Source organism: Strigops habroptila, chromosome 3 (genome assembly GCF_004027225.2).
Source record: "Strigops habroptila isolate Jane chromosome 3, bStrHab1.2.pri, whole genome shotgun sequence".
Taxonomy (NCBI): domain Eukaryota; kingdom Metazoa; phylum Chordata; class Aves; order Psittaciformes; family Psittacidae; genus Strigops; species Strigops habroptila.
In genome coordinates, this window is record NC_044279.2 from 76,063,474 (window position 1) to 76,090,740 (window position 27,267).

Genomic DNA, 27,267 nt, shown 5'->3' on the forward strand with positions numbered 1-27,267 from the left:
AATAATAATAACCCCCCAAACACAAGCCCTACAAACCTTTAGCACACAAACACATTGCTTGCATGGAGGACTGGGGTAGCAAGAGGGGGCAATATCCCACCCGAGGCATGTGGGATGGGACTTTCTGCTGCCCTCTTCTCTTACAAGAGATGCACCCATGGAGCTGGTACTCCCTAACCCCCAAAATGGGGGCGCACTTCCCTCCTGTCCCAAAAGAGCCCCGTTTCCTTCTGATCCCTCAAAAACACACTCAAAACGGAGGCAGGACTACAGGCAACAGGATAATACCCTGTGTTCCCCTGAACTACTCTTCTACTCTTCTCTCATCCGAGGAGCTGGAAACCCCATGCAGTAGGCAAATGAAGGAGTAGCTCTTCCTGCACAAGCTGACTTGAAAGAGCTTGCAGTCACCAAGGTCCATCATTTATTCCCAGCAGCTGTTTCTGGAGGAAAAAAAAACAAAACCAAAAACCAATTTCACATTTTACACAGTCCAGAAGAAACAAGCCTCTCATCTTAGTAACACAGAGAAGTATAATGATAGGGGCAGCAACTGAGAAATAAATCAGTATTAAAATGTAGTAATTTACTACCAGACAGGTCAAGCAACCATAGCAAGAGAAGCCCAAACAAAGCACACCACTGCAGACACCAAAGCAGCACGTGCCACTTCACAGGGTTGCTGTCTGGTGCTCAGTGCTGCTGCCCCAACCCTTCTCCTTTCCCCTTCCTCCATGATTTAAGTCTGAGGACAGCAGAACACAAAGAAACACAAAATGCAGGATCCACCTCTGTCAAACCCAGGGCACACGCAAAGTCAATGGCATGGAAAGATTCCATCCCTCTCCTCCTGAAGGCCAGACGCATGGGATGGCGGAGGCTCAAATCCAGGAACCGAGTGATCCTGAATCAGGTTTCACATTGCTCTTGCTGTTCCAAGGCTGCAGCAGCAGAGATCTGCCCAGATTTATTTTTAGGCGCTTCCAGCCCCGAGTCTTTTTTTCCAGTAATTATGCTCAAACTCGTTCCTGGAAATCAGGAACACGGGTTCAGCTCCAAGACAGCACTTCCTGCATGTAAGATGTCACTCCCAGCAAGGATGCCAGGGAAGGAAGAAATGACAGATGCTGGCGTCACTTTATCATTTTCTACTTTATTACTTCAAATTAACAACCACGATAAAGCTCAAAAAAGTCCAATATTTACACAGGAAAAAAGTACAAAATCCCCCCCAAAGTTCTTCAGGTTTTTTTTTGTTTTGTTTTTTTAAATTACAAAGTAATAAAAAGTTTTGCTCTTTAATTAAAAAAAAAAAAAAAGAAAAAAGAGACAGTAAGAGGGGTAAATAAATTAGGAAAAAAATAGGGAGGAAAAAATAAAGTGTTAAATAGAAAGGATAAGAACAAACAAAACAAAGACTAACCCCTCCCTCCCCGCCCTGCCAACAACCCATCGGCTCCACACTACAGTGACAGTGTGTCTGCTACAGGCCATAGGTCGCAGTGGTGATCATTGTGTTTCAAAGCCCCAAGTGCCACAAAGCAGCTTGAGTATTCCTAAATTATATTTAAAAACCAACTAAAGTGGGGGGGGAAGGGGGAAAGGGAGACGGGTGGGAGAGGGCAGGAAGGGATTGTGCATGTACGGTGGATCTTACTTGGGGTCGCATGAGGGAAGGAGAGAGCAAGAGCCATCGCTCTGAAAGAACACCAAACTCCAGTTTCTGTGCGCCCCTCTCTTCTCCTCGAGTCCCACACTCTCTCCGCAGGAATTAAAACAGGTTTTAATTCAAAATAAAAAACAAAATAGAAAAACCACACACAGCCAGACGAGAGAAAAAAAAAACAAAAAAAAAACACAAGACCCCGCTGCAGAGATGGGAAGTGTATTTCTCCCTGTATTTCAGCTCCAGCCTTCCCATCCTCCATGGGAGCAGATGCCTCTCCATCGAGATCCCTTGGCGCCTGAGGACCGCTCGGATCAGGGAAGCCTGGCACTTCTCCCAACAGACGAAGAAAAACAAAGACGCAGAGAAGCCACCCAAGGTAAGGAAGCCCGAGTCAATGATTAGGCTGTTGCCACAATTCCCCTCACAGCTTAAAATTCATTTAATGCTTGAGAAAATAAATTCTGTTATAATAATAATTAAAAAAAAAGTAAAATCAGACTTCTACCATCAAGTGTGGCTGGAATCTGATTCCCTCCTGGCCCACAAAGCTCCTGGAAAAAAAAAAACCCAAAGCAAAACAACAAAACAAAAAAAACCCCACACCCCCCCCACCAGCCCCTGCCCTCAGAAAAACAGGAGAGCAAAGTTAAAATTTATATGGCTAGAAACCATACGATTTTAAAATAATAATAATAAAAAATGATGAGCAGATATCCCAAGAAGAAGGACAAAAAAAAAAAAATCATAAAACAAAAAGAGAGAAACCAAACCCAGGAGCAGAGGGTCAGGAGAAGGGACTGGGGGTAGGGCCCGTTGGGGCTGGGGGGGGCAGCGGAGGTGTTCCCTCATGGCTCCCACGTCGTCAGCTCCTCGAGGCGCTGGTGCTGGGGGGTCACAGGCAGCCCCCTCGGAAGCGGCTCACACCAGCGCGGGGGGCACAGCTCGACTCCTCCTCGTTGGCAAAAAGAAATTCTGTCAGGTGGTTTGTTGGTTCTGTTTTTGTTTGGTTTTTTTTTTTTTGTTGCTTTTTTTGTCTTTTTAATTTTTTTGTTTGTTTTTTGGGTTTTTTGTTTTTTAAAAGAAAAATACAGTGAAGACACTAGAAAGAGAATAAAAAAAAAAAAGGAAGGAAAAAAAAAAGGAGAAAAAGGGAAGAGACATTAGAAGAAAAGGTTCTTCCCAGCACTTCCAATGCCAGCTGGAGTGTAACAAATCAAATCAGCCCTTTCTTCTACACTCCTGCCACCCCTCGGAGTTACCTTGTCCAGCTACTGCTGTTTCCTCTACAAGAGACACTTGCTAGCGGTGCAAAGTCTCACACACTTGATTACGTGCTCTGCACCTTCCTCCCTAACACTATCACGCTGCCAGAAAAGCCTTCATTAGGAACTAATGAAATGGCTCCCTGGCCCAGCACCTTCTCCACCCTCCCTTACCCTCCTGGAAAAAGAGAAGCAGTCTTTACACCCAAAGATAATCCATCCCCTCAAGGTTTTGGCAGCCAACCTTACTCTTCCCTCTGAATCCAAGAGAGATCTCAAACTAAGGCAGAGGGAAAGGAAATATACCAACCCTCCCACACCAACATTATAGCCTTAATCTAATCCCTTACGCCAGCAATTCCGTCCTGGGGGGACCCCAGGCACAACGACAGGCTCACCTAAGCAAACACTGGTCCAGTGGCAATTGCTCCTCACTTCCCAAGGTGATCAAATGGCACACTTGTCTACAAGAGAAAAGGAAGAGTAGGTAAGGGATGGAGAGGAAGAGAAGGCACAAAAAACACCAGAACAGAGAGGCTGAACATCTCCCTCAGGAGATCCTCCCTCCCAACAGTTTACCATTCCAGTTCTCCAAACTACTGCGGTCTGGACGACAACCAGATGGCAGCTTACTCCAAGCAACACAGAGCTAAGAAGATAGTACTGAGCATGGCCTCCAGAAAACACGTAACTGAAGAGCGAAGGTGTAACTTGGTACCACTCTCTTCACCACTCTAGAAGCTTCAGACTCATGTCAGGTCCATCAGATCAGGTAAAATCCACTGTGGGGCCCATAGTCTTTATGGGACATCCAGGCCCATGAACACGGCAGCAGGGACTCACCTGTGACGCTGAAATCCGTGACACTTCTTGCCGCCCTGTGAGGTCAGATGAAGAGACGTTGGCAGGAGCTCCTCGGTGTAACCTCATGCTGACCTTCCGCTCCCTGTCCACTCTTGAGATCGCTCTGGGGGATGTGTTTCCTGGTGGAGCCAAGAGATGTGAGACAAGATCATGAGTCAATAGCTTTGGTTTCCAGCCAACAACAGGGGTGGCACCCTCCCACCCCAGCTCTCCCACCCCACTCACCGGACTGCTGGATTCGGGAGGTGGGGGTGGAGGCCATGGGCTCAGTGACATTGCGAAGACGGTTGGCAGTGGCTCCAGCAGGCGGGCCAGGAGGCAGTGCTCGTGTGGCTGACCCCCGGAGTTGCCCCATCCTCTCTTCACGCTCATGCTCTCGCCGCTCCCGATCCATGTCCTCAGGGTTCCGGGCTGCTCCCTGAGGAGAAGAGAAACCCCCACACCACACATGGCTGTCAGGTGGGAGACACAGCAGCAGCCCCAGACAGAACACACACAGTGCTCCATCACACCCAGCAAGCAGAGGTCCATCCCGAAAACGCGTTATTTCCCCATCCTCTTCCACTCTGCCGAAAGATGGACTCATTCTCTTTCATGAAGAAACAGGGAAGAAAGCATACAGTACTACCGCTGTTATTGCAATCCACCTGTGTCCCTCCTCCAAATAGAGTTCTCTCCTGAAAAATCATCTCTGCCTACCTACAGCTATAGATCTACTGACACACATCTCCATCAGACACACTCACTAATACAACAGTAGCTATATCCCCCCAGTTGGCACCACCAAACAGCTCTACCTCTTCTCACTCTACCCGGCCCCCCTTCTCAAGCTGCTCACCAGGGGTAAAGTGCAAATGGCAGGTAGTTTCCAACCTTCTTCCCCCAATTTCATGATACAAAAATCAACCCCTGTCCCTCCAAGCCCTTTCGCCACACACACTTACAAATTTAAGCATGTTCCAGTCAAAGACATAGTCGTAGGAGAAGCCTTGGCGGTGGAAGAGGTTGCGGAAGAGCTGCCGCAGGTACGAGTAGTCAGGTTTATCATCAAACCTCAGTGAGCGGCAGAAGTTGAGGTATGTCGAGAACTCAGCTGGAGGGAGCAGAGACCAGTTGGTTGCTGAACACCATCCCGCCCCCCTTGTACCATCGCAGAGCTGCTGCAGCCTTTCAGCAGTGGTGTGCTGGCCCAGGATGGCACAAACACAGAGCCTGCTGACTGCAGTGCTCTGGCCACCGAGAAGACCCCATGCCTATTTTTACCAGAGGAAATGCTCACACTTCTCTTTTTTTTTCTGGCTGCTTCTGCAAACAAGAGGTAGCAAGTCACAGAGCCTGCTGAAGGAGAGTAAGAATGCAGGCCTGAAGAGTAGGTGGAGGTGTGCTTGGAAAGCTCCTAGTTCAGTAGCCTGTCTCAAGCAGTGGCCAGCAGTAGGCAGCTACATAGGAGAAAGACTGGGGCAAGCACATCCAAAGCTTCCATTGACATTAGCCCAGTTTCCATCTACTTTCAGCTCAGGGAACTTCCTCATCTAGATGCAGTTTCTAATTGATGATTTAGTAACCCTCAGTGGATCTCTCTTCCACATGGTTGTCCAATCTTTCCCTGAACTCCTGTAAGGTCTAAGTATCCATATCTTCTGGGAAGGAGTTCCACGGGTCTACTACTGATTGTGTGAAGAACCACATCATTTTGTTTTGAACCTAGCAGGAACTAGCTTCATTTCTCTTCCATTACAAGAACTCAGGCACACCAAATAATCCGCTCTCATCCAAACTTCTGAAGGCACAGCAAGAGTGTAGACTTTATCATCTCTCTAATCATCTCTTCTCCAGGTTCCAGCAAACTCACTACTTGTACAGAAATCATCTCACCTCTGATCACCCTTTTGACCCTTTCCCAGACCTTAGAATTGCAGAATCAACTTGGTTGGAAAAGACCTTTAAGATCATCAAGTCCAACCTTTACCCCAGCACCACCAAGGCCACCACTAAACCGTATCACTGTAAGCCTCATCTACACTGTTTGTGAACACTTCCAGGGATAGTGATTCCACTGCTTCCCTGGGCAGCCTGTTCTGATGCCCAACCACCCTTTCAGTGAAGAAATTTTCCCTAATATCCAGTCTAAACCTGCCCTCATGCAGCTTCAGGCCATTTCCTCTCATCCTATCACTTGTTACTTGGGGGAAGAGACTAGCCACCTCCTGGCTCCATCCTCCTTTCAGGCAGTTGTAGAGAGCAATAAGGTCTCCCCTGAGCCTTCTCTTCTCTAGCCTAGCCTCCCCAGGTCCCTCAGCCGTTCCTCATCACACTTGTGCTCTAGACCCTTCACCAGCTCCGTTGCCCTTCTCTGGACCCGCTCCAGCACCTCAATATCTCTCCTGTAGTGAGGGGCCCAGAACTGAACACAGGATTCGAGATGCGGCCTCACCAATGTCAAGTACAGAGGGATGATCACTGCCCTGGCCCTGCTGGCTACTCTATTTCTGGTACAAGCCTTTTCTGCCAGGCAGCTTTCCAGCCACTCTTCCTCAAGAGTGCTCTATTGCACCCTTTCAGAAACAGTGGGATAGACCAGAGCTGCACAGTGCACACAAGGTGTGAGCAGGCCATGGGTTTATACACACTGTTTGGGTTTCTTCTCTTTCCAAGTAATTCCTAACACCCAATAGCCACAAAGTACAAAGTTACCACTTTCACAGAACCACCTATTTTAACCTCAACAGCTCGCTGATGAGTGGCACTGCTCAGCTCAGAGCCTACTATTCTGCACATGGCATAAGGACCAAGCCTCCTCTTGCCTCTCACAGACATTACTCCACTTCTACCTACAGAGAACTTCATTTGCCACTTTATTACCTGGTTATTTCTGGGATTCATTATTGTTGGTCCTCATCCTCATTACCCAGTAAAAACCGAGGACCATCAGCACATCTTCTCACCTCACTGTCCACCCCCCTTCCAAACTGTTCCTAAGGTCCTAAAGATCCCTCTCAGCACTCTCCGCACTTACTAACACAAAGCTGGACTCTCCACAAAAACACATTTCCCACTTCTGAAACAGAACTGTATCACCACCAGTGATATAGTTATTATCCTTCTCATCACCAGTGTCAGCATCACATCCTGGTCTGGGGTACTGGGCACTGCCCTTCAGGACTCAAGACTGGGGCTTCCGCGGGACAGCAAGCCATGCATCAGACAAGACAGCCATCAAGATCAGAGCACTTACAAGGGTACCCTTTGCAGAGCACCTCAATGGGCGTTGACATCTTTTTCTCGCTGATCCTCTCGTACTTTTGGCGCTTGGTGGCAGCCTTGAGGCCCTGCCAGGGCAGGGAGCCCAGGTTGAAATACATGAGCACATAGCCCAGGCTCTCCAGGTCATCACGGCGACTTTGTTCTGTGAGAAGAAGTTACAAAGGAGCAAGGAGTGAGCAGCAGCCAAAACTGCTTTGGCAATCACACAGCTTTGGAGGTGAACACAGAACGAAATAAACAACCTCCTTCTTTTCTCTGGTAGATTCCTATGGATAGACAAACTTGTAGAAGACATTCCAGTACAAATTCCTGTGAGGATGTTCATACTGCAAGAGTTAAAGAGCTCCTCTCCCCATAGAGCCCAACCCACTTCATAAATGAATAATTACTCTGACTACCTCCTCAGACAAGCCTTAATTCACACAAGAATTCAACAGCTTAAGAAGTACTGCAGCGACACTGCCTACTTTGCTCTTCCCAGTCTCAGAGGAAGGGCACCTACACTTCTCCACCCAGGATGATACTACACTTCATCCTGGGGATTAGTCACAACTGAAGCAGTCACAGAAAGCCAAAGCTAACAGAGGTAAGCCTAACACAAGCCTTTCAAACACATCTTCTAATTAACCTGCTGATACTCTTTACACTGGGAAGAAATAGGGAACTGGCAACCCCTTCTTGTGGTAACTCACTTTGTGGATAGTTTAAAGAAGCTTAACATGCAATGCTGTGCAATGATCTTTCCAGAAGTGGCATTTTTCAAGCTGTGGAGGAAAGAGTTATGAATACAGAGGTATGTTTTCAACAAAGGTTCCCCTCCAAATGAGGGATGACTGTGTAACTGGCTTCACTGCCAACTCTACTTAGAGCAAGGGTACCCCTTAATATGCTATTTTATGGGCCCACTTTTAGACACTTATTTATAAAACAAAACAATTGTTTCCCAAACAAAAACATTCTGCATTGAACTTATTCTCTGGAATGACCAAGCCATTTTAAGTTTCAAGTTAGCCCAAGATGGAGTTGATGCAGAACCTCAGCAACTGGAAATGCTGACTGGTTAACTTGTGAAATTCCTCCCAGCAACACCAACATGCATACAAATTCATCTACAAAAAAGAGCAAGAAGCTCTTGCCCTTACTCCTTCCTCCCTTCTCCCTCTCAACCTGCCCCCCCGCCCAAGAAAAAACATTTTGGAGAAAGTCCTTTACATCTTGAGGAGAACAACTTACATAGATAAGAGAGATGCAAAATATAGCTTGAGGGAGAGCACAGGGGTAGAGGAAAGACTAGAGAGATTCATCTATTATATTAATTTACTACAACAGCCCATATTGCTGGATTCAGTGCCATGTCCTGGAAGATGCTGCCGATTATGTATTGGTCTGTGGGTTAATTCTCAGTATTAGCTACATGCTACCACCTGCCCCATTCAAAGGCCAGTGGATTATTACAGCTACCCCTTACTCTGCTAGCTGAGCTGAACCCTGGTGAAGGAGTAGCTGTAGCACTTCACAGATCCAGATGTCCAGGTGTACCAACACAAGCTGTGGGTCACCACAGGCCTTTCTTCCTCCTGCATCTCTCATAACCTCCTAGTAGTTTTGAGAACTAGGGGGCTTGACAAGTTAAAAATATTAGGGGGGGGAAGGGGGGAGGCACAATGGTTGCAGAAGAAAAGAAGGGTCTCGTCACTCTGTTACTGAGAGGGGCTTTGGGTCAAAGCACATGAAATGCCATAAAAATGCCATGTTCCAAGACAAGAGTAGAGGAGAAAGCAGCCTTGCAGATGCCCAAAAAGTATCTTATTTCTGCATGCTCAAACTAACAGCATTTTTTGACCTAACTTACTGCCTCAAGTTACCCACTTTAAAGGGGCTAATACTTCCTAATCTTATCAGGCTGCTGCCGAAGATAACTACATGACTGGCTGGGAGACGCTTAGACGCTATGGATGAACAGGGAAAAAGAAACCCAGGTTTGCGTTTGGCCAAAGGTTGAGATACATGTAGTCTCAGAGGGCTGCAATCACACCCCATGTATATCAAGTAAATAAAACTAGCCAGCATTTGATAACGACCTACATCCAGAGACACAAGGCATGTGGAAATGGAGTCAGAATGCCAGGGCCTGAAAGCAGAGGAGATGAGTGTAACCTCAGTCTTGCCACTTGCCATCCCTTGACTTATCCATGCTGTAGCTTTAAAGCCTGTAACTATGGGTTCCCTGTCTAAAGCATGGTTGTGCCCCTCAGAGAAGTAGGGAAAGACAGGGCAGGAACTAAAGAAACACTGAACAAGCAAATCAGCTTTTTAGGAATAAAATGGGATCTTGCCTCCAAAATCTTGCTTGAACTTCCCACTACTTAGGGCAGGCTGGACCACACACCTCCACTTGTGTGGAGCACAGCAGCTTTGAGCACAGCTGCCAACCCTTCCAGAACAGGATACGTTCTGCAAACACATGCCCAGGTGCAGTTCTAGTGATCTGGGGAAGGCCAGAATGCGAGACTTGAGGTGAGGTAGCCTGAAGTCAGTGGGGGATACTACAAGCTCTTACCAGAAGCAACGAGAGGGGTCACAAAACCAACTGGATAGCTTACTAGTATCTATTACATGCATGCGAACACACCTCAACTATGCCTTAACGCAGCAATATGACAGAGGAGGAAAAAACTGCAATCACACCATCTCATTATTAAAACGCTGAATGATAAATGTCTGACTGAATCACACCCCCAATGCCCGGTACCTCAGGTATATGCGGTCACTGTAGCCCACTTAATTTCAGTGAGATTCAAATACATGAGGAGCCTGAAGCACCAGGCCGATGGGTTACAGTTGTCAAGCTACCCCAAAACATTGTAGCTGTCTTTCACCTGTAACCCAAACTACCACATCCTGAATTACATCCCTTTTTTTGTTTGTTTCATCTTCAGTTACTGTTACACATCTCTACTTTTTTATGGGCCTGGCCTCATACACCAACATCCTGAAGATACCAGGTAACATTAGGCAGCAAAAGGGGAGTAATTACAGTTAGCAAAAAAAAAAAGTTCGCCTTTACACACCAAAGAAACATTATTCAAGATCACTACTTTCCACTTTTAGAAGCTTGACAATCATTGACTAACTCTCATGGCATCCCTGGGACACGGGGCAGGGGGCGAAGTTATCTATCTCACTTTACAGTTTGAAAAGAGAAAGCGAAATGCAAGTGACACGAACGCCTGCCCAGAGCAAGTCAGTCCAGAAGCACAATTACAGCCCCCTGACCTGTGACTCCACATCACACTTCATTTTAGTTCAGCTTCCTGGTTCTCCTGCAGTACATGAGGAACTGCTACATTTATAAGACACTCATCCTTTCCTCCCTCCCTCACAAAACCTCTTCCAATAAAAACCAGGAGGTTGTCTTCCCACACAACCCAACATAACCTCAAACCCAGCCCACTCTGCAAGAGATCTCCTGTCAGTTCCCTCCCACTCCCAGGGAGGTTCCCAGCCAGCCCACACCCTCACTCCCTTCCCAAAGCAGGGTCCTCAGAAAGAGCCTAGTCAGGGGTGAGTAGCAAGACAGCAAGTTACCTGAGGAGGGCATGGATGGGCAAAGACAGAAGACTGAGGACTGGCTGCCTTGGACAGAAGGTTCATGACAAAACTTGTTTCTTTGCAGCTGAAAGTGCCTCCTGGTCCCCCAGGACAGTGCTTCCCTCCACCCTGATCCTATCCAAAGAGATGCTGTTCCACCCATGCAGGACTCCCTAGAAGTTAGCTGTGTTCGCTGGAGCCAGCCCAACGCAAGTCATCTTAACCAAGCAATGTTTTCCTGACTATATACTTAGATCTGATTTTGCAAATGCTGGCTGGGACTACACTTCCCTTTTCTCTCCCCAGACATGGCAACAGCCTTTAAGAACACACAAGAATCCGAAATGGGAGACAGAGGGCAGGATGAGCAGAACTCGATGATCCGCACAGCCTACACTGAGACCATGTAGGACTCCATTTGGGGAGGAACTCCCCGCCCCCAGTCTCCTGTTATCCAGACAGAGCCCACCAGGCTTCTTTCAAGACTGTCTCCTGGGCACCCCCGGGCATCTATTTCAGACTTTACAAGCTCCAGAGGGTGCAAGAAACTCTCATCCCCAGAGCATGTGAAAATTGATTGGAATGCGTGAACCAAAGCCCGAACAGTCTAATGACTCCCACCCCAGCAAGTCTCCAGCTGTGGAAGCCCTCCCCAATCTCGCCTCCTACTTTTCCCCCTGGTCACTGGGAAAAGAATGCGTTTACTCCAGACATCGGAATGCCCAACCCTTAGCTTGCACATTCAAATAAAGGCATTTATTCATTTGCTATTCCCGTCACATGAATACGCTGGCACCTGGTTCCTTCCTTCTCCCTAAACCACGTTAATGTAACATTAAGACAGAGAATTTAGTCTCTGAGAAGTCAAAAAATTCAGAGTGACGGTTTCCATGGCAATGCTGCTAACTCACAAACGTGCTTGTCACACACCCTGTGGCAAGGTCTTGAGAAACAGGAACTGCAGCTGCAACCCCGACACCCCCATCCCCTTTCCTTCAGGTAAGCCATGTAACCTTTATGCCATTCAGGGGAACTATCTACAACATGGAGATAATACACCCGAGACCTGTTGCGTGGAGTAACTCACACCCAGACCTTCCTGAAGCAAAGGGCATGAAGGGAGCGATGGCTGTGCTCAGACTGATGGCGTATGCAACCTGCCCTTGGATTAATGTTCACACATTGTTTGTTCATCCTGCCACACAAGCCAAGCACCAGCAGTAAAGGGCTAAGTTGGGGTGGGATGAACAATAAAGTCCTGAAAAACCGAAAAAACAACAAAAAAAAAAACCCAACCAAACCCCACAATCAGATATTGAGCCTCTCGTGATCAGTTCAGACAGAGCAGGCACATACAAAAGAATCGACAGACATAGTAGTGGGACTTATTTTGTGCATGTCTCCTTTGGCAGTTACTATGGCTGTGGAAATTTTGACTGCGAATCCAGTGGAGAGTCAGTTATATATAAGCAGGTCAAGCCAGAATACAGAAGACCAACTCGAAAAGCTCTACAAGAACTATTTTTACCATGTGGAAGAGGTCAGGAGATCACAGCCCACTCTCGATACACAACACTCCCCATTTTGATATAAATAAAGCATTTTCATTCTACAGTTATACAGTATGAAGCAAGGAAGGGAGTGGGAAACTGCTTTATTTTCTGCAGGGCAAGTCTTGACTTCAGATTTCTGAGAAACCATCTGCAAAGAGGGGAGTTTTCCCTAGGAAGAATGAGGACATAGAATCTTGTGGAAGCTGTTAGTTTAGAAGGTTTGAGTTCCTTGCTCTGTTTTTCAAATTCCCAGCTTATTCATCTGAGAAGGTCTCTCAGAGACGCAAAATGAACTGCAAGCACAGCAGCTACTTTCCTGGGTCCAGAGGCAGGGCAGCTTCAGTGTTTCTGCTCTTTGGATTTGCCAATCAGTAGTAGAACCAAGTCAGCCTGCTCAGAACAGGCCCTACAGTTAACTATGAAAGTCTCACACTCCGGACAAAGTTTAGCAGAAGAAAGATATCACACACCAGAGAGAAGTTTCTGGTCAGGGAACATAGAAAACTTCAACAGGTTTTCACCTCTGTTCCTCATAGCTACCAAGTGTTACGCATCAGGGGCTCATTGACAAGAGTGTGGATGACTTCAGGAAGTTTAAGAGCAGTGGGTACTAACCTGCACCTGAGACAATGGCCACTGCCAATATAAGACCTGTGTGAACTCTCAGCACTTTTCTCAGCCTAGTTTTATCCCCTCAGTACTAATCATAGACACTAAAGGCAGTGCCCTACCTCCCTAAAGCTGCCTCACTCACTCCTGTGGTGAACGGGGCAGTGTGGTTCACAGACACACATGTATTTTGAAGGCCAATGACAGCCAATCCTCAATCACAAAACCTGGATGTCCAGGCAGTAGTAAGCCTTCCCTCATTTCAGCTTTTTGTACATTTCCAGCAGATGGCTACCCCCATACTCAGTGGTGGGTAACAGGATATTACAGCGGGTCTGCATCCTTGCAGCTGACAGCTACAGAAAAATCACTGATGAAGGCACTCTGGAGCCAACAAGCAAGGTTTCAACTGCAAATATCCCTAAAGGCTCAGCCTGCAAGAATTGTGCAAGGCAGAGTTAGGAGCAGTAAAGTTGGGGAGGTCACAGCCTTGATGCTAAATAGGGCCCCACTGTACTAAGCTGCACACAGACACATACCAGTAGACAATTTCTGTCTTCAGGAGCTCAGAGTGCCACAAAAGGCAGGAGAGGTAACACAGGCCTGACAGCCAACTTATCTGCCCACCATGTCAAAGCAGGTCAGCAGCAGCGCCAGGCATAGAACCCAACCCCTCCTTCTGGGGACATGCTACCTCCCATGGAAAGCCCCAGCAAGGGGCAACAGCAGGCTCACCAATTCCCAGGTGGGTGTTGATAGAGGCATAACGGGCTGTGCCAGTCAGATTCTTGTTTTCCCGGTAAGGGATGTGCTGGTGGGTCCGGGCATCTCGGTACTTCTTGGCCAAACCAAAATCAATGATGTATACTAGGTTGCCTTTTTTGCCGAGGCCCATAAGGAAGTTGTCTGGCTTTACATCCCGATGGATGAAGTTCTTGGAATGAATGTACTCAATACGGCTGATCTGGAGGGGAGAATAAATAAACCAACAAATAGTGAGACAAGCAAGAAGAAAACTTATCGTAACTGTGTCTGTTAAAAGCAGCACCCTGTCCAGGTCCAGGACACTGGCCCGTCAGAATAGGGAAAGGGACACTTTGCAGAGAACATCAGAAATTATAGCCAAGGAAAAGACACCCTCTGGGGCAGAAAGATCTGGAGATGGAGACAGAATTCATGCCTGCACACCAGCCCTCAATCTGGGGAGGTCACCATTAGCACCACAAGGAAGGATGGGAAGTAGGTCTGTACGGACTAAAACTCTGAGCTTCAACATTGATGCCAGTCAACTTTCAAACAATAGGAAAGGGATAGGTCCAGAACAGCTCAGGGTCTTAAACCCAGGGCATAGGCAGTTGAGTCGAGGTAGGTAGCAATGTCAATCATCCATCACACAGGGAAAAGCTCCTATGCATTCAACGCTAACACAGGGTGAGCAGCAGGGGAAGGAAGGAGGGATGGAGATCAGGAAAAGCCAGCAGTGTCTAGGTTCCATGCCCCCAGCTTCATCAAGAAATAAAAACCTGTCAGCTGCTTACTGCTAAATGAAAAAAGCCTGGGATATAGCAGTTCTTGAGCAGAGGGGATGGGAGAGAAGAAAGAAAAAAAAAAAAAAAAAAAAAAAAAAGAGGCATGGAAAAGGAGAGTAGGCACAAATGCTTCAGAGGAAACTCACCATCTGGTCTGCCAGGAGCAGAACTGTCTTGAGACTAAATTTGCGGGAACAGAAGTTGAAGAGATCTTCCAGGCTGGGCCCCAAGAGCTCCATCACCATCACATTATAGTCCCCCTCTGCTCCACACCACTTAATGGAGGGGATACCCACTGGGGAAAGAGAAATATTAAGCCCACAGAACTGCTGCATCCCCTGCTAAGATTGTATGCAACACCAAATCATTTCCTCTCCAAGACCCTCCAGAATAATTTCCTTCTTCAACCACTCCCCCAGCTCCATCCTTTTCTCCCCATCTCACCTCCTCCCTGCATCATCTTGTAGAACTTGCTTTCAATGTGGAGCTGAGGATGCTTGGTTTTGACACATTCCAGTTTGATGGCCACCTCTTCACCAGTTGCAATATTGGCTCCTGCATAGAAATGAGGGTAAAATGAAGATTGTGCAAGCTTCCACTGAAGCTAAACACTTTTAACAAGGCCTGTACAGATGCCAAAAATCTTAAGATTTGCCCTGAAATTTATTCTCTGTGACAGAAATGAGAATCAGCCTCTTCAGCTTCAGTGTTTCCAGCACTGCCATTTGCAAAGGCAAGCCCAGAGGATGGCACATGAATAAGAAACCAGCTCTGATCCTGCAGCCAGGCTAGAACAATGTCCTACAATGTGTTAACTGCCTCATTGTCTTAAAAAGTACCAGACTTTCAGAGGTCAGTCTCTACATATCAGCAGTACCTGAACTGAGTGGAAGTTTTAGTTGTCCATGATCATGCACCTACCCCCTGAACCCAAGCCAGCTCCCCAGGCAGTGATATAGAATACCTTTTGCACAGCAAAATTACTGGTTTCCTCAGGTACATCATGTCAACAGAGCCAATTAGTTCAGGAGGAGACATTGCTAACATTCCCAGATACCTCTTTTTTCCACAGCCCTGACTTGCTCAATACGGACAATTCCCATATCTCCAGCTTCTCCCCTCTCCCGAGGGCTTTAATATTACCTTTATCTTTTGCCAACACAGACACATTTGCTATACCCTAAGTTAGAAGCATGAAAAGTAAACTGAATTCAATACCAAATCGAGCTACTCAGATGCCTTTGTTGAAAGTATTGCTAAATAGTTTGCAATGACACAAAACCACCCCCCCCCACACACTTCTTTCTGAAAAGAACTGAGCTGTCAGCCATGAAAGCTAGCACTCTAGTCCCAAAGTGTACTGTCAAAGGAGGAACAGGCTGGTCTTTCTCTTGTACTAGCTGAGAGTATTCCAGATGTTTCACATCATCCTAAAATGGAAAGAATGAAGATCTGTACACAGGTCACGGGAATGACACTCAAGACTTGCTTCTCTCCCCCCCTCCATGCTTGCCTCATATACATAGAGAAGCCTTTCCCCGTATCTGGAACTAGTAAAAGTTGCACTCAAACACAAATCGGAGAGTATTTCTGATCATGAGGAGCTTACGAACACTGTCATAAAATAAACTACTCCAGAACATACATGCCAAACATGAACTGGAGTTAAAGATGATGTTTTGTAGATAACCCACAGCTAGTTTAGTAGGTCGGGTTAATTCGTGCTCCTGATCCCTGTGATAAGGCTTTCAGAGTACACAAGGACAGCTGCAGATAGATCTCTCCACCCATCGCCTTGAGCCAGGGACCAAAGAGAAAAAGGAAATGTTCACACAAGTGGATCCATTTTCTCCTCTGGATCCTAAGGAGATCCATCTCCTGTTGAACAGTTCTGGCTTGTAAACAAAGTTAGCCAAGAGCTGCCTGCTAGCAAAAAGACGTCATCTAGATACTACAGCGTCGGGTCGAGACAGACAAGCTGTCAAGAATTTGTAAGAGAGGAACAAAAACCATCAGGGCCTAGAGGGATTGATTTACTAAGAAAGATTAAAAGAGCTAAATATGTAACATAGACAAGACATACAACTAAGAAGGGTGGGGAGGAAGAATGGGACATGACAACAGTCTGCAAATATTTGAAGGCTGTAAACACTAAGGAGGGAGAGGAATTATTTAGGGTGCTCTGAGGGAGTGAAGGAGAAGCAATGGGATGAATTTAATAAAGGTTTTTACTCAGGATCCAGAAGCAGAGAAAGGGAAAAAGGCCATCCTGAGAGCTAGAGCCATTTATCCAATGGTTACTTTAGGAAAGATGCTGGCATTTTCCACTTAGAAACTGCTGGCCAGCAAAACAAGTCTGTACATTCCCTTCACTCCACCACAGGACCCTTCTTACAAGCATCAGGAGTGCAAGGAGGAAAAGAGTAGGAAAAGGGTCTCGGATCACAGTAAGAATGTTATCCTAGTATCTACCTTTTAAATTAGTGTTCAATCACTAGCCCTCATTCAACATGGCAACAACCAGGACATCTGAAAAACAAGAGCGCTTCCTTCACGTCTCTCTTTCCCCTGCCTTTGTGAAGACTTTCCTCAAAATCCCCTGCAGCAGCTCCCTTGTCCGCTCCCTGAGGGGATTTTTCCCTTTCCTAATCTATCTGCTGACACATAAGCAATGATGAGTCTTGCTGACTTTCAACAGCAGTAGCATTAGCATTTTGAATGAACCCTACCCCCCCAGAAGTTGAACAGTAGAAAGATGAATGAGTTCTCATCTCCACATTACCCTGTGTGTTTAGGAAGATGATGATACATCCATCTACTAGGCTGTCTGCAGGTGGGGAGTCTTATCTGTGAGCGTGTAAAGTAGGAAAAGGGACAGGAGGGGTAAGCATCACCTTAAGATTCTGCAAAATGTGAATATGCCATTCAAATGATCAACATGGCCTTCAGCCCCATACTCCCCATAGCCCAAACACAGGTGTTAGTCTCCTAGAAAAAGAAGAAACAACCCCATGACCTGGAATGGCAAAAGCAGGACCAATTAGGAGCTATTCTTTGCTGAGGGGGTCACCAACTGAACACTCACCCCCCTCCCCAAACCCCACTGTGTCTTCAGGTTGCTCCCTCTACCATTTCTTGGCTAGAGATCTACCCAGCCCGAGACTGCCACAAGCAATGAGTGAATTCAAGGGAAGGAGTCTCTCAGATCCTTTGTTCCATGCTTTAACCACCATCTTTTTTAAAGATACAAGTACAAACGCAACAGTTCTCTGTTCCCTTTCCAGAGTGGCAGGTATCACGTTTCAGACAAATGCAGCAGAGCCTGCCTAGCTTCAGCCACTCGAGAGACGTATGTAGGATTGGGGATAATTCCTTACATCCACCCCCAGTCTCGCTCCGCTGTGGGGGCTGCACAAATTCAACTCATTCATCACAAGCTGTTTGAAACGGGGCCCCGGGGACAGAGGATGTCACCGGCTAAACAGGATCTTTTCAGCGTGGAAGCCTTGCTGCATGTCTGATACAATAAACACCGCCCTCCCTGCACATCCGGCGAGCCAACAGGCACAGCCCCCCGCTCTCCTCACTGCTCGCTCCGCTCCCTACAGCTCCGAGAGGGAAGAATGGAGGGCTGGGAACAGATGGAAGAAGTCAGATAGGGCGAGAGAGAGTTAACAGGCCAGGAAACAAAGGGAAGGCACTCCCCTCCCAGCAAGGGAGGAGCCTGCCACCAGGAACTGTCCCCAGCCAGCGCAGGTCCCAGCATGCTTTGTCTGCCCAGCTTCTCTCCACCACCAGTGTGCATCCCAGTCTGACAATTCTTACCATGTCCAGCAACCCTGCCCTGCCTCTTAGCCAATACCTCCAACAAAGCACCTCTCTGACGGCCCAAAGGTCTCAGCAATTCCTCTGCAAATCCGGTTTTGCTTTGGAGACAAATGCGCTAGCCAAGGCCCAATCTCATTTCCCACCTTCCCATGTCAACATGGGGAGGATATCCCCCCAGCATATCTATCCCCACAAGGTAGGGCATGGAAGTAAGGCACTGTGCTTTAAGCCCAAGCCAAGGATTAACACGAGTCCATCCTTTGTGTTTGCCCATGTAGAATTTCACATTTTCTTCCAACAGGAAAACACCAAAACAAATCCCGAAGAGCATAGCATGCGGTACCCACTGGTTACAGAGGTGAAGGTACTAACATCCTGAAAGAGAGAAGCTGGGGATTAACTGCACAGCCCATGCTCACCTACAGAGACAAGGCTTGTCTGTCCCTGCTCCGTCTCCGCACCAATACTGAGACAACTGTGAGGTGAATCTGGTGTGGGAATGAAGTCCTCATGAATGAGTCCCTCTGTCTTAGAACAGACCGTGAGAGGACAGCATGAGCACAAGTGTCCTCCAGACGCACCATCAGAGACTCCATGCCCCATCCCTCCAGGCTGGGGAGTCACCCAGGCTCCAATGAGTCTCACTATCACTGCTTCGAAACACACTGGCTTGCACCTCAATGAACATCACAAGGGCTTTGATACTGCATTCAAGTAACTTGGTTGAATTTGGCAGTTGGAGGCACCCCACTGTGCTCACCACGCTAGGAAAGCACTGGGGCTTCCTCTGCCTCTCATGTTGTTTGGTTACAGGCAAGGCAGGCACAATCCTTTCACTTCATTTCCATGCCCCCTCTGCACGGGTGGAAGATGTTACATGGTACAGAGGAATACAGTCTCGGGCCCCTCCATTTAACACCTTCCTTCTTTCTCCAGGCGTACCCCAGAGGTTTTGGCAAGATCCACTGTCCTAGTATAGGACAGTACAGGTCTGGGAGACTTCCAGACCCCTAGAGGGTCTGGAAGGCTTCAAGCACTAGCGTAGGTAGAAAACGCTGTGTCCTCAATCCCTAGCACCTGGGGATTAAAAGCACTGTCACCCAAGACACTAACTGGCTGGAGGGCCACAGAGGAGTGGCATATGGGAGTAGGCTGCAGCAAAGGCAGCACACGGTGGAATTGGGATCTCAGATTCATTATTTATCATCTTTGTTCACACTCTGGATAAAGGTGGCAACAAAGCGTGTTACTGATGATTCCCACAGGATACTTAATCAAGAGAGGCTGCCAACACCAATCAAGAGAGAATAATAAAGCAAGAGGGAACTGGAGATAAAAGCCAGAAGTAGAAAACAGAAGGTGATTTACAAACACAGGGAAAAGTAATATGAACTAGAGGTATTCAGTGAAAGGAACTTGGGGAGGGATGGGAAAATGTTGCAGATCCTGGAAGAGATGTCCTACAATACAGCTGACAGTGCACTAAGGCCAATTCTGCAACCTGATACAGTGTTGGTGATGGGGGAAGCCAAGGAGACCCAAAGCAGTCTATGCAGAAGCATCACATTACAGATCACCCAAGAGTAGCCCTTCAATGCCAGGCACTGGGAATGCCACACCTCGAACGCTGTGTAGGCTCCAAGCTGCTCAGCAGATGGACAAACTGGGAAAAATCAAAGGAGCAGCAAGAGTGAGGAGTGGTGGATGTACTGAGAAGCAAAATACAACTCAACTGAGAAATTAATAGTCAAGGAGCAACACAATGACCATCTGTAAGTACCCAAAGGGTGCAAACACCAAGAAGGGAGAGGGCCATCATTCTGCTGGCCTGCAGGACTTCAGCTAAACAGGTAGTGGTGAGACCTAGACGACAGGTAGAGCCACACCAGCTCTCATGGAGAGATCGATCAGGCTACTGGGTAGTCTCGCCAGTCTGGCCCCACATGATCTGAGCCAATAAAAACACCAGTAGACAAAGCATCAGGGCACATACCTACACATCAGCATGCTGGCTTGGGAGAACTTCTCCCCAGGTGACTTGCCATTGTAACAGGAAACCCAGGTCCTCATGGGCTCTGTCCATTGAGCTCCCAGCTCAGGTCATTCCAGACATTAACTAAATCCCATTACAGATACAACTGATCTGGGCCTCAGGACTTTAACCAGGCCGGCCTCTCTGACCTGTTTTGTATCTATCTCCTGGTCTCAAACCTCTTTCTCACAGGTGCTGGACCACCTCTTCCACTACCAATCTTCCCAAAACTTTATTCCTTCTACCCTGAAAGAAGAGCCATCTCCTCCCTTTCCACCACCCACTCTTTACAGAGTTTATATTCACACACACCGAAGCTCAAGAAAAGGAAGAGAGCTGGAATAGGGTGTATGACAAATATGCCCTGAATAGTTCAAATCTAAATCAGTCTGACCAAACACCACAGTGTATCCAATACTTGCACAGCAAAGCTGAGCTCATCCCACTTTCTTTGCCACCAGAAACCAGCAGCAACTAGCAGGTATTCCTGGAAGCTCTTTTTGTCTCCACCACCTCCAACCTTAAATGGTGCCCACATATATCAACAGGCAAGAAAAACAACCCCAAAACAATGATGTAATTGAGAAAAACAACCTTGCAGGTGGAAGGGCAGACTCACACTCACCTAGGTAAATGTCCCCAAAAGAGCCGCTGCCAATCTTTCTGCCCAGCCGGTATTTGTTCCCCACTCGAAGCTCCATGGTTCTGTCGTGCTGAGAAAAGAAGCACACAAATTGCGGCATCAGAGCAGAAACAGGAAGTGAATCATGTAAGACTAGAGTAGAGACCTCCCCGCTTCACCCAGAGGCTGGGTACTGTTTTTAATCTTGAAATATTTCACCTTCTACACAGCCTCTATCACCTCTCCTGACCTCCTGGATGTCCAGGGACAGCATGAGCTAGAAATGCTACAGGAACATGCTCCTTTCAAGTGTTTTTTCCATGTTCTCATTATGGGAATGAAAGAGGGTTGAATCTCTTCCCCACCATTTTGTTCAGAGACTTAGGGGAAGGGGAAAGGGAGGACCCAGGAAATCCCTCCTAAGAAGGTTTCAGCAGGTGATCACTACTATGAGGAGAGGTGCTCCTTGTAACCTACAGCACCTGGCACCAGGACGGTGGTAACCTTCCAAGACACCAAAAGGAACAGGCATAATAAACCCTATGAGGAGGAGTGCTCTCCGGCCCAGTCCTAGACCAGCACCGCGGTGGTGGTGAAGCACAGGACCCAAGGGCTGTGAGACAGACCCGCCAGGAGCAAGCGACTCCACTGCTCCTAGGCGGGGACCAGCACATGGGACAGGGAGGAGCCATCTCGCTGAAGCAAACCCTGCAAGGCATGCACTGACTAAGAATGCCACTTGCTTATCTCCAAACACTTCTGCTGATGGGATCACTGCCTCCTTTGGTCTACCTGAGCTGCTCCATCTCTGTTGCTGGCCTAGGTGTGCCAGCAGTTTGTTTTTAGCAGCTCAGGCCTTTCCTCATCCCTTCACTGGAGGTGATTAGCTAACCCTTTGACCTGCTATACCCTATCAACATGCCCAGGCTTAGATTACTCACCTTCCACATAAAACCAACTAGGAGGAAGGACCACAGCCACAGGGTTCTCCCTGCCAACCTCAACTTCTACTGCAACACCTCAGCCAAACAGTTCCAGCAGTTTCCCCCATAACAGCCCCCATTCCCTCACACTTTCCGTGGCCACCAACTTATTCTAGGAACCACGGCTCTTCCCAAGACAGCAAACACATCTCCTTTTAGAGGGATTTGCTACACTCCTAATTTATGCAAGGCCACATTATTAGCGTACAAAATGCAAACACAGAGCCTGTTGGGGACAGGAAAGGTGAGGAATGATTCATGTTTTCACAAGTAGGTGAGAGGAACTTTCCCTTGCTGGAGCTGGTGGGAAGGAAGGAAGGTAGGAAAGAAAGGAGGAATGGCCTTGTGAGACACAAGTACAAAAAAAATAATCCCAGCTATAGGATTCTGGGCACACTATAAACCCAGAGCTGCTTCTCCTGCCCCAGGAGATGGGATTACAGAAAGAGGAATGGACGGGCTGCAGAGACATACAGGGAAATAATCCTATCAAGGCATTCAGGGGACATTGTGAACCCTGAAAGCAGAACTCCAGTCACCAGAAACCACACACAAAACACTTATGAGGTGGAGTCCCTTCACCTAGTATTTACTTATGCATGTGGGTTTCTGTGCGCCTAAAGTCTACTAAACCCTGTGGCTATTTCTGACTTTCTTACTACAAGGAATGTAGGCAGAGCCTTGGGAACCAAACCAGGAGGCAGGCGTACCTGGGTGAGGGTGCAGCAAACAGACATGATTTTTATCCGCTGCCTGCTGTTCTGTATAACCACATTAACATACATCTGAGTTGCTTACACTCCTACTCCAATAAACGATCAAAGGTCTGTGTCCCCAGGAACCCGTCACACCACTGTCAGGAAGACAGCTCTCCAACCTCCTTCCTTCATGGCCTGCGAACCCTGAGCACTTCCACTCCAGCCCAAGTCCCAGCCGGGAGAGTCTCTACAAGCTGCAGAGACCATGAGACCAGGCAGTAAGCCCTGGCGGGGTCTCCTCTGCACCAGGGCACAGCAGTTACTGCTCTGCAACACCACAGCCCCAAGCCTAAATTTGGTCCCACCCTTCTGGGACAGGCAGGAGCCAGGTTAAGAAGGGTTTCTCGCGCAAGGAGGCAGCAGCCCTTCTAGCTGATTAAGCAACAGGCTCCAAAGGGGAATCTAAAAAATGCTCTGGGGTGAGGTGGTGGAAGCGGGAAGCAGGATAATGGAGTGAAAAATCACGGTCTCGCACAGCTGTCATTTTGCCTTATCTCCCCCCCAACACACACACACACAAGTGTGCTTAGAAAACCAGGGTGGAGGAGGACAGACAGAGAGCAACAGCCTGGATTTATGGCAAGGGGGCAGGGCACACATCCCACCCCCCCCACAACTGCTCCAGGAGTTCAAACATCGATCACATTTGCTTCTACTTCACACACATACCCCCACCAGCTACAGCTTCCGCCCTTATCATCTGATCTTCAGGTCTACTATTACAAGAAAGAAAAATTTCCATCTAAAATTTATATTATCATATATGAAATTTGTGTTACTCCTTCTATATTATTTATACTTGTAAAATAAATAGTCATTCCTCCCTCAAGCCCCCCCCCAGCAGGTTTAACCCCCCCTGACCCGCCACCCTTCCTGCGCTCTCCAGCCAAGGCAGCATTCCCAGGGGCTTCAGGGCAATCATTTAGTTAAACCATTTAGTTTTCCATACGGGATTAACACACATACAACCTCAAAGCGAGTGTGTGCTCTGCATGAGCGTTTGCATACGTGAATATCCAACATTACACAGACACCTACAATATACTACACAGCCTCAAAAAAACAAAAAAAAACCAACCCTACTATCCAGCCACCAGCACTACTTCCCCACACACACCATTTTGCACCGATCCCCTTTTATATAATATAAAATACCCACGTACAGGCACAAAGGCCATTATATAAACACATGATAAGAGTTGATCTCACACCGCTGTGCCAGCACCGATGGCGACCAAAGACACAGGGACCATCAGAGGAGGTGGCGGGTACAGGGGGGACACGCATGACAGGAGGGCGACCCCAGTGCCATCTGAGGGGGTCGGGAGTGAGAAGATGCCCTGGCTAGCAAAGGCCACACAAAACCAAACCCACGGCTCCATAATGGAGGCTGCCGAGCCCAGCACCTCTCCAGCTTTCAGTGGAAGTGTGGGGAGTGGGGGCTGCTTTGCTCATAAAGACTTTACATGGCTTTTTTTTTTTTTGTGTGTGTGTGTGTGTGTGTGTGTGAAGGGAATAAAGGAAGAGGCTGGCAAAGCAGTAATTTTAACCGGATAAAAAAAATGGGAAGGAAAAAGAGAAAAATTACGGTTTGATTGCAATGCAAAACATCAAACCCCTCCAGACCCTTTCACACTTACAAAAAGGAGAGCAGCAAATTAGATGGGGAGGAGAGGAGGTGGGGGACAAACCCCATGTACAGGGCATTTGGACTACTACATCTGAGGAAAAAATAGCCACAACAGGAAAAGAGGAGAAGGGGACAAAAAAATAATAATAATATATTAATATATCCCTTACACCCCCACCCCCTACAGGCAAAACACTACGCGAAGACAGCCTTACCCGGGCTGTTATTTTTCCGGGTAGGTAACAAAAAGCAGCCACCCCCGGGAACGGCTCTGAACTTCTCGTCGTGCCCCCCACCCCGCGGCCACCGACCCCCGACCCCCCCACACCCCCCGCACAAAGGGAACACCGAGCCCCCCTCTAAACGTACCACCCCACCCCCCGAAAGAGGCGTTGAGGGGGACTGGGGAGGGAGACAAGGAGCATCAGTGAGCGGGAGGGTGGGGGGTTAAACCACCCATGGGGCGGCCCCCCGCGGAGACCCCCAGTGCCCCCCGACGAGAACCCCACGGACCCCCCTCCCCGCTCACTCCGACCCCGCCGGCAGGGCCCCGGCAGGGGCAGAACAGGAAGAAAGCGGAGGAGGGGGGAGCCCCCCCCCCAAATCCGCCGCTACCGGAGGGGAAGACCCCCTCCCCGCGTCCCCACAAAGGGGCTTTTGTCCCCCCGCTGCCCCCCCCAGCCCGGCGCATCGCGCCCTGCCCTCCCCTCCCCGCCCCCTCCCCCTCCCTCCGCGCACACAAAGAGCCGGAGGGGCCGCCTTTCCCCCGGGGTTTGCGCCCCAAAATGGAGGCGGGCGCCCCCCATACCCACCCTGACGGGAAGGGGGCCGTGTGGGGCTGCTGCTCCGCCGGCTGTCAGGGGGCCAGGCGGCCGAGGCAGGGAGGATGACGGAGGATTGGGGAGGGCTGGTGGCGGCCGTGCCCGGCGCGTCCTTCCTTCGCTCAGCTCGGCTCAGCTGGCTCAGCGCAGCGCGGCGCTGCCTGCCGCCTCCCGCCCGCTCGCCGTCCCCTCCAGCCGGCGTGTGCTCGGCACAGCCCGGCGCTCACCCAGTTTCCATTGAGCCCCGGAGCCAAACCCACTGATGTCACCCAGCGCAGCCCCGGCCCTCCTCCTCCTCCACCTCCGCCCGCCGTTAAAGGCGCAACCGCCCGCCGCCGTGCCCGCTGCCCTCCTGCCCGGCGTGCTCCCTCAGCCCCAGCGAGCGGCAGGCCTACCCCACACACGGGGGGGCCTTGGGGGAACGCTTCTCCCCAGCGGCCGCCGGGCTCCCCGCTGAAGGTTTCTTCTGAGGGCAGGGCACTGAGGGGGAGAGTGGGGCAACAACCCACCCGTGGCACCCCACTGCGGTGGGGGGCTGTGGGGCAGCCACAGTATGGTGCCGTTGCCACCACAGCAGGGTCATGGGTCCAGGGCTTTCCATGGGGATCCTCACACAAGCGCGGTGGGTCCCATCGTGATGGTGGCAGATGCCAAGCAGGAAGACCCATGAGGCACCAGAGCCACCCTAAGCCCTCAGAGAGGGTCAGGCCTCCTCGCCCTGTGCCCCTGGGGAGTGGGGGCACTCCTTGGGTGAAGCATCTGTAAATCCACACGAACATGGGCGCGCACACATAAACCATAATGTGGACAGACAGAGGCCCATGGCGCACCCACAAGCACAGCAAGCCCCTGGGGTGTTGGAGGGCCAGGAGGCTACCATGCAAGCCCAGGCACAGCTCAGAAAGAGCCAGGAGGTAGTCAGGGAGTATGAGACCCGCATGGCGGTGTGGAAGCAAAGCCCAGGCTTGGGGAGGTATTTTGGAGCTCCTGGGAGATGGGTCTGGATGGGCAAAGGAGGCATGAGGTGCCGTTGTGAGCTCTGGGAGTGGGAGCATGAGGGCAGGCTGGAGGCCAGCCTAGGCTGAGAGGGAAGGGAACAGCAGGAGGTCCTGTGGAGCAAGAGGTCGACACTGACAAGTTTCGCCAGCACCTGGATACTTCATCAGGGAGGAGCTGCTTCGGCACAGCCATCCCAAAGCCAGGAACTGCGGTTCCTGCAGTCAGGCTAAGGGCTGAGCAGATAAGCGCGATGGGGGAGAGCTCAAGAGCCCGCGTACCAGGCCAGTCTCAGAGTGCATCTAGCCCGGGACCCCTATGTCAACTTCCAAATACACAACATAAGCACGGGATGTTGGCACCCAGAGGCTTAAGCTGCAGGCCTGCCGGCACTGTGCAGTGCAGAAAACCATCATTGCTTCAAGTTGTACCAAGATGGTGGGCCACAGCGCTGCCAGTCAGCACCCACACTGAGCTGATGGGCCACTGAGACATGGGAATAGTTCCTGTTTTATGCAAGCCTTTGGGAACCAGCACCATTTCCCTCTCTCACTACCGTGCCAGTTTTATCCCAGAACTTTGTCTCCATTTTGAGAAGTTAAAATTTAATTGAGTTTCTCGTAGTAATGACATTTCCTTACACATGCTCCATTGAACCTCTGTCGTTTTGCAGCTTATGTAAGGGTAAGCAGATGGGAAGGCAGGTAATGAAGTACGCAGCTGCTGCTAAGTCTAGCCAAGGGCTTGCCCCCCTACCCTGGGTGCGGGGTGCACATCAGCTGAGAGGGAATTTGCTAGAGCCCAACACAGCTCACGACTTTGCTGCGAGCTGCAGGCCTGTACAGGCACTGAGCGGGGCGGATCTGGCAGAGAGGGCTCCTGGAAGGATGGATCTGAATCACATTCCAGGAGAGGCAGCTCTTGGCCTGGCTGGTGGGAGCGGAGTTGGGGGTGATGCTGCCTGGCAGGTGCGTGCAGGGTCCGGGGGGACAGTGGCCACATCAGCTCTCCCCATGATGCTGGCTGAGGCAGCGGGAGGGAATTGGAAGAAATCCTGAACGTAGACACAGCCCTTGGGGATGAAATTGGAATGTGTGTACGGACACTTCAGCTACCTTTATTTTAATCATTTAGGACTTAAAATAAGAACTCTTTAATTAGAAACATTCCCTTAATTGAATTGTAATCAAGCTTTTAGTGCTGTTAGCCTGGCTAACCATGTGATCCAATAACACCCACCTTCTTCTCTCCAAGCA

The 27,267-nt window shown here is 49.1% G+C and overlaps 1 protein-coding gene across 1 annotated transcript; it reads right to left on the minus strand.

Moving 5' to 3' along the window:
- Positions 1-1,133: 1,133 nt before the first annotated feature.
- Positions 1,134-25,281, minus strand: LOC115604768 (casein kinase I). Its single transcript, XM_030478164.1, has 11 exons — positions 25,007-25,281; positions 20,827-20,914; positions 14,786-14,896; positions 14,488-14,636; positions 13,548-13,776; positions 7,031-7,201; positions 4,740-4,888; positions 4,021-4,213; positions 3,775-3,914; positions 3,330-3,395; positions 1,134-2,768 (listed from the first exon to the last, which is right to left on the minus strand). Exons 2-10 carry the CDS (start codon positions 20,900-20,902, stop codon positions 3,363-3,365), a joined length of 1,251 nt encoding a protein of 416 aa, XP_030334024.1. The 5' UTR covers positions 20,903-20,914; positions 25,007-25,281; the 3' UTR covers positions 1,134-2,768; positions 3,330-3,362.
- Between the last annotated feature and the right edge of the window lie 1,986 nt (positions 25,282-27,267).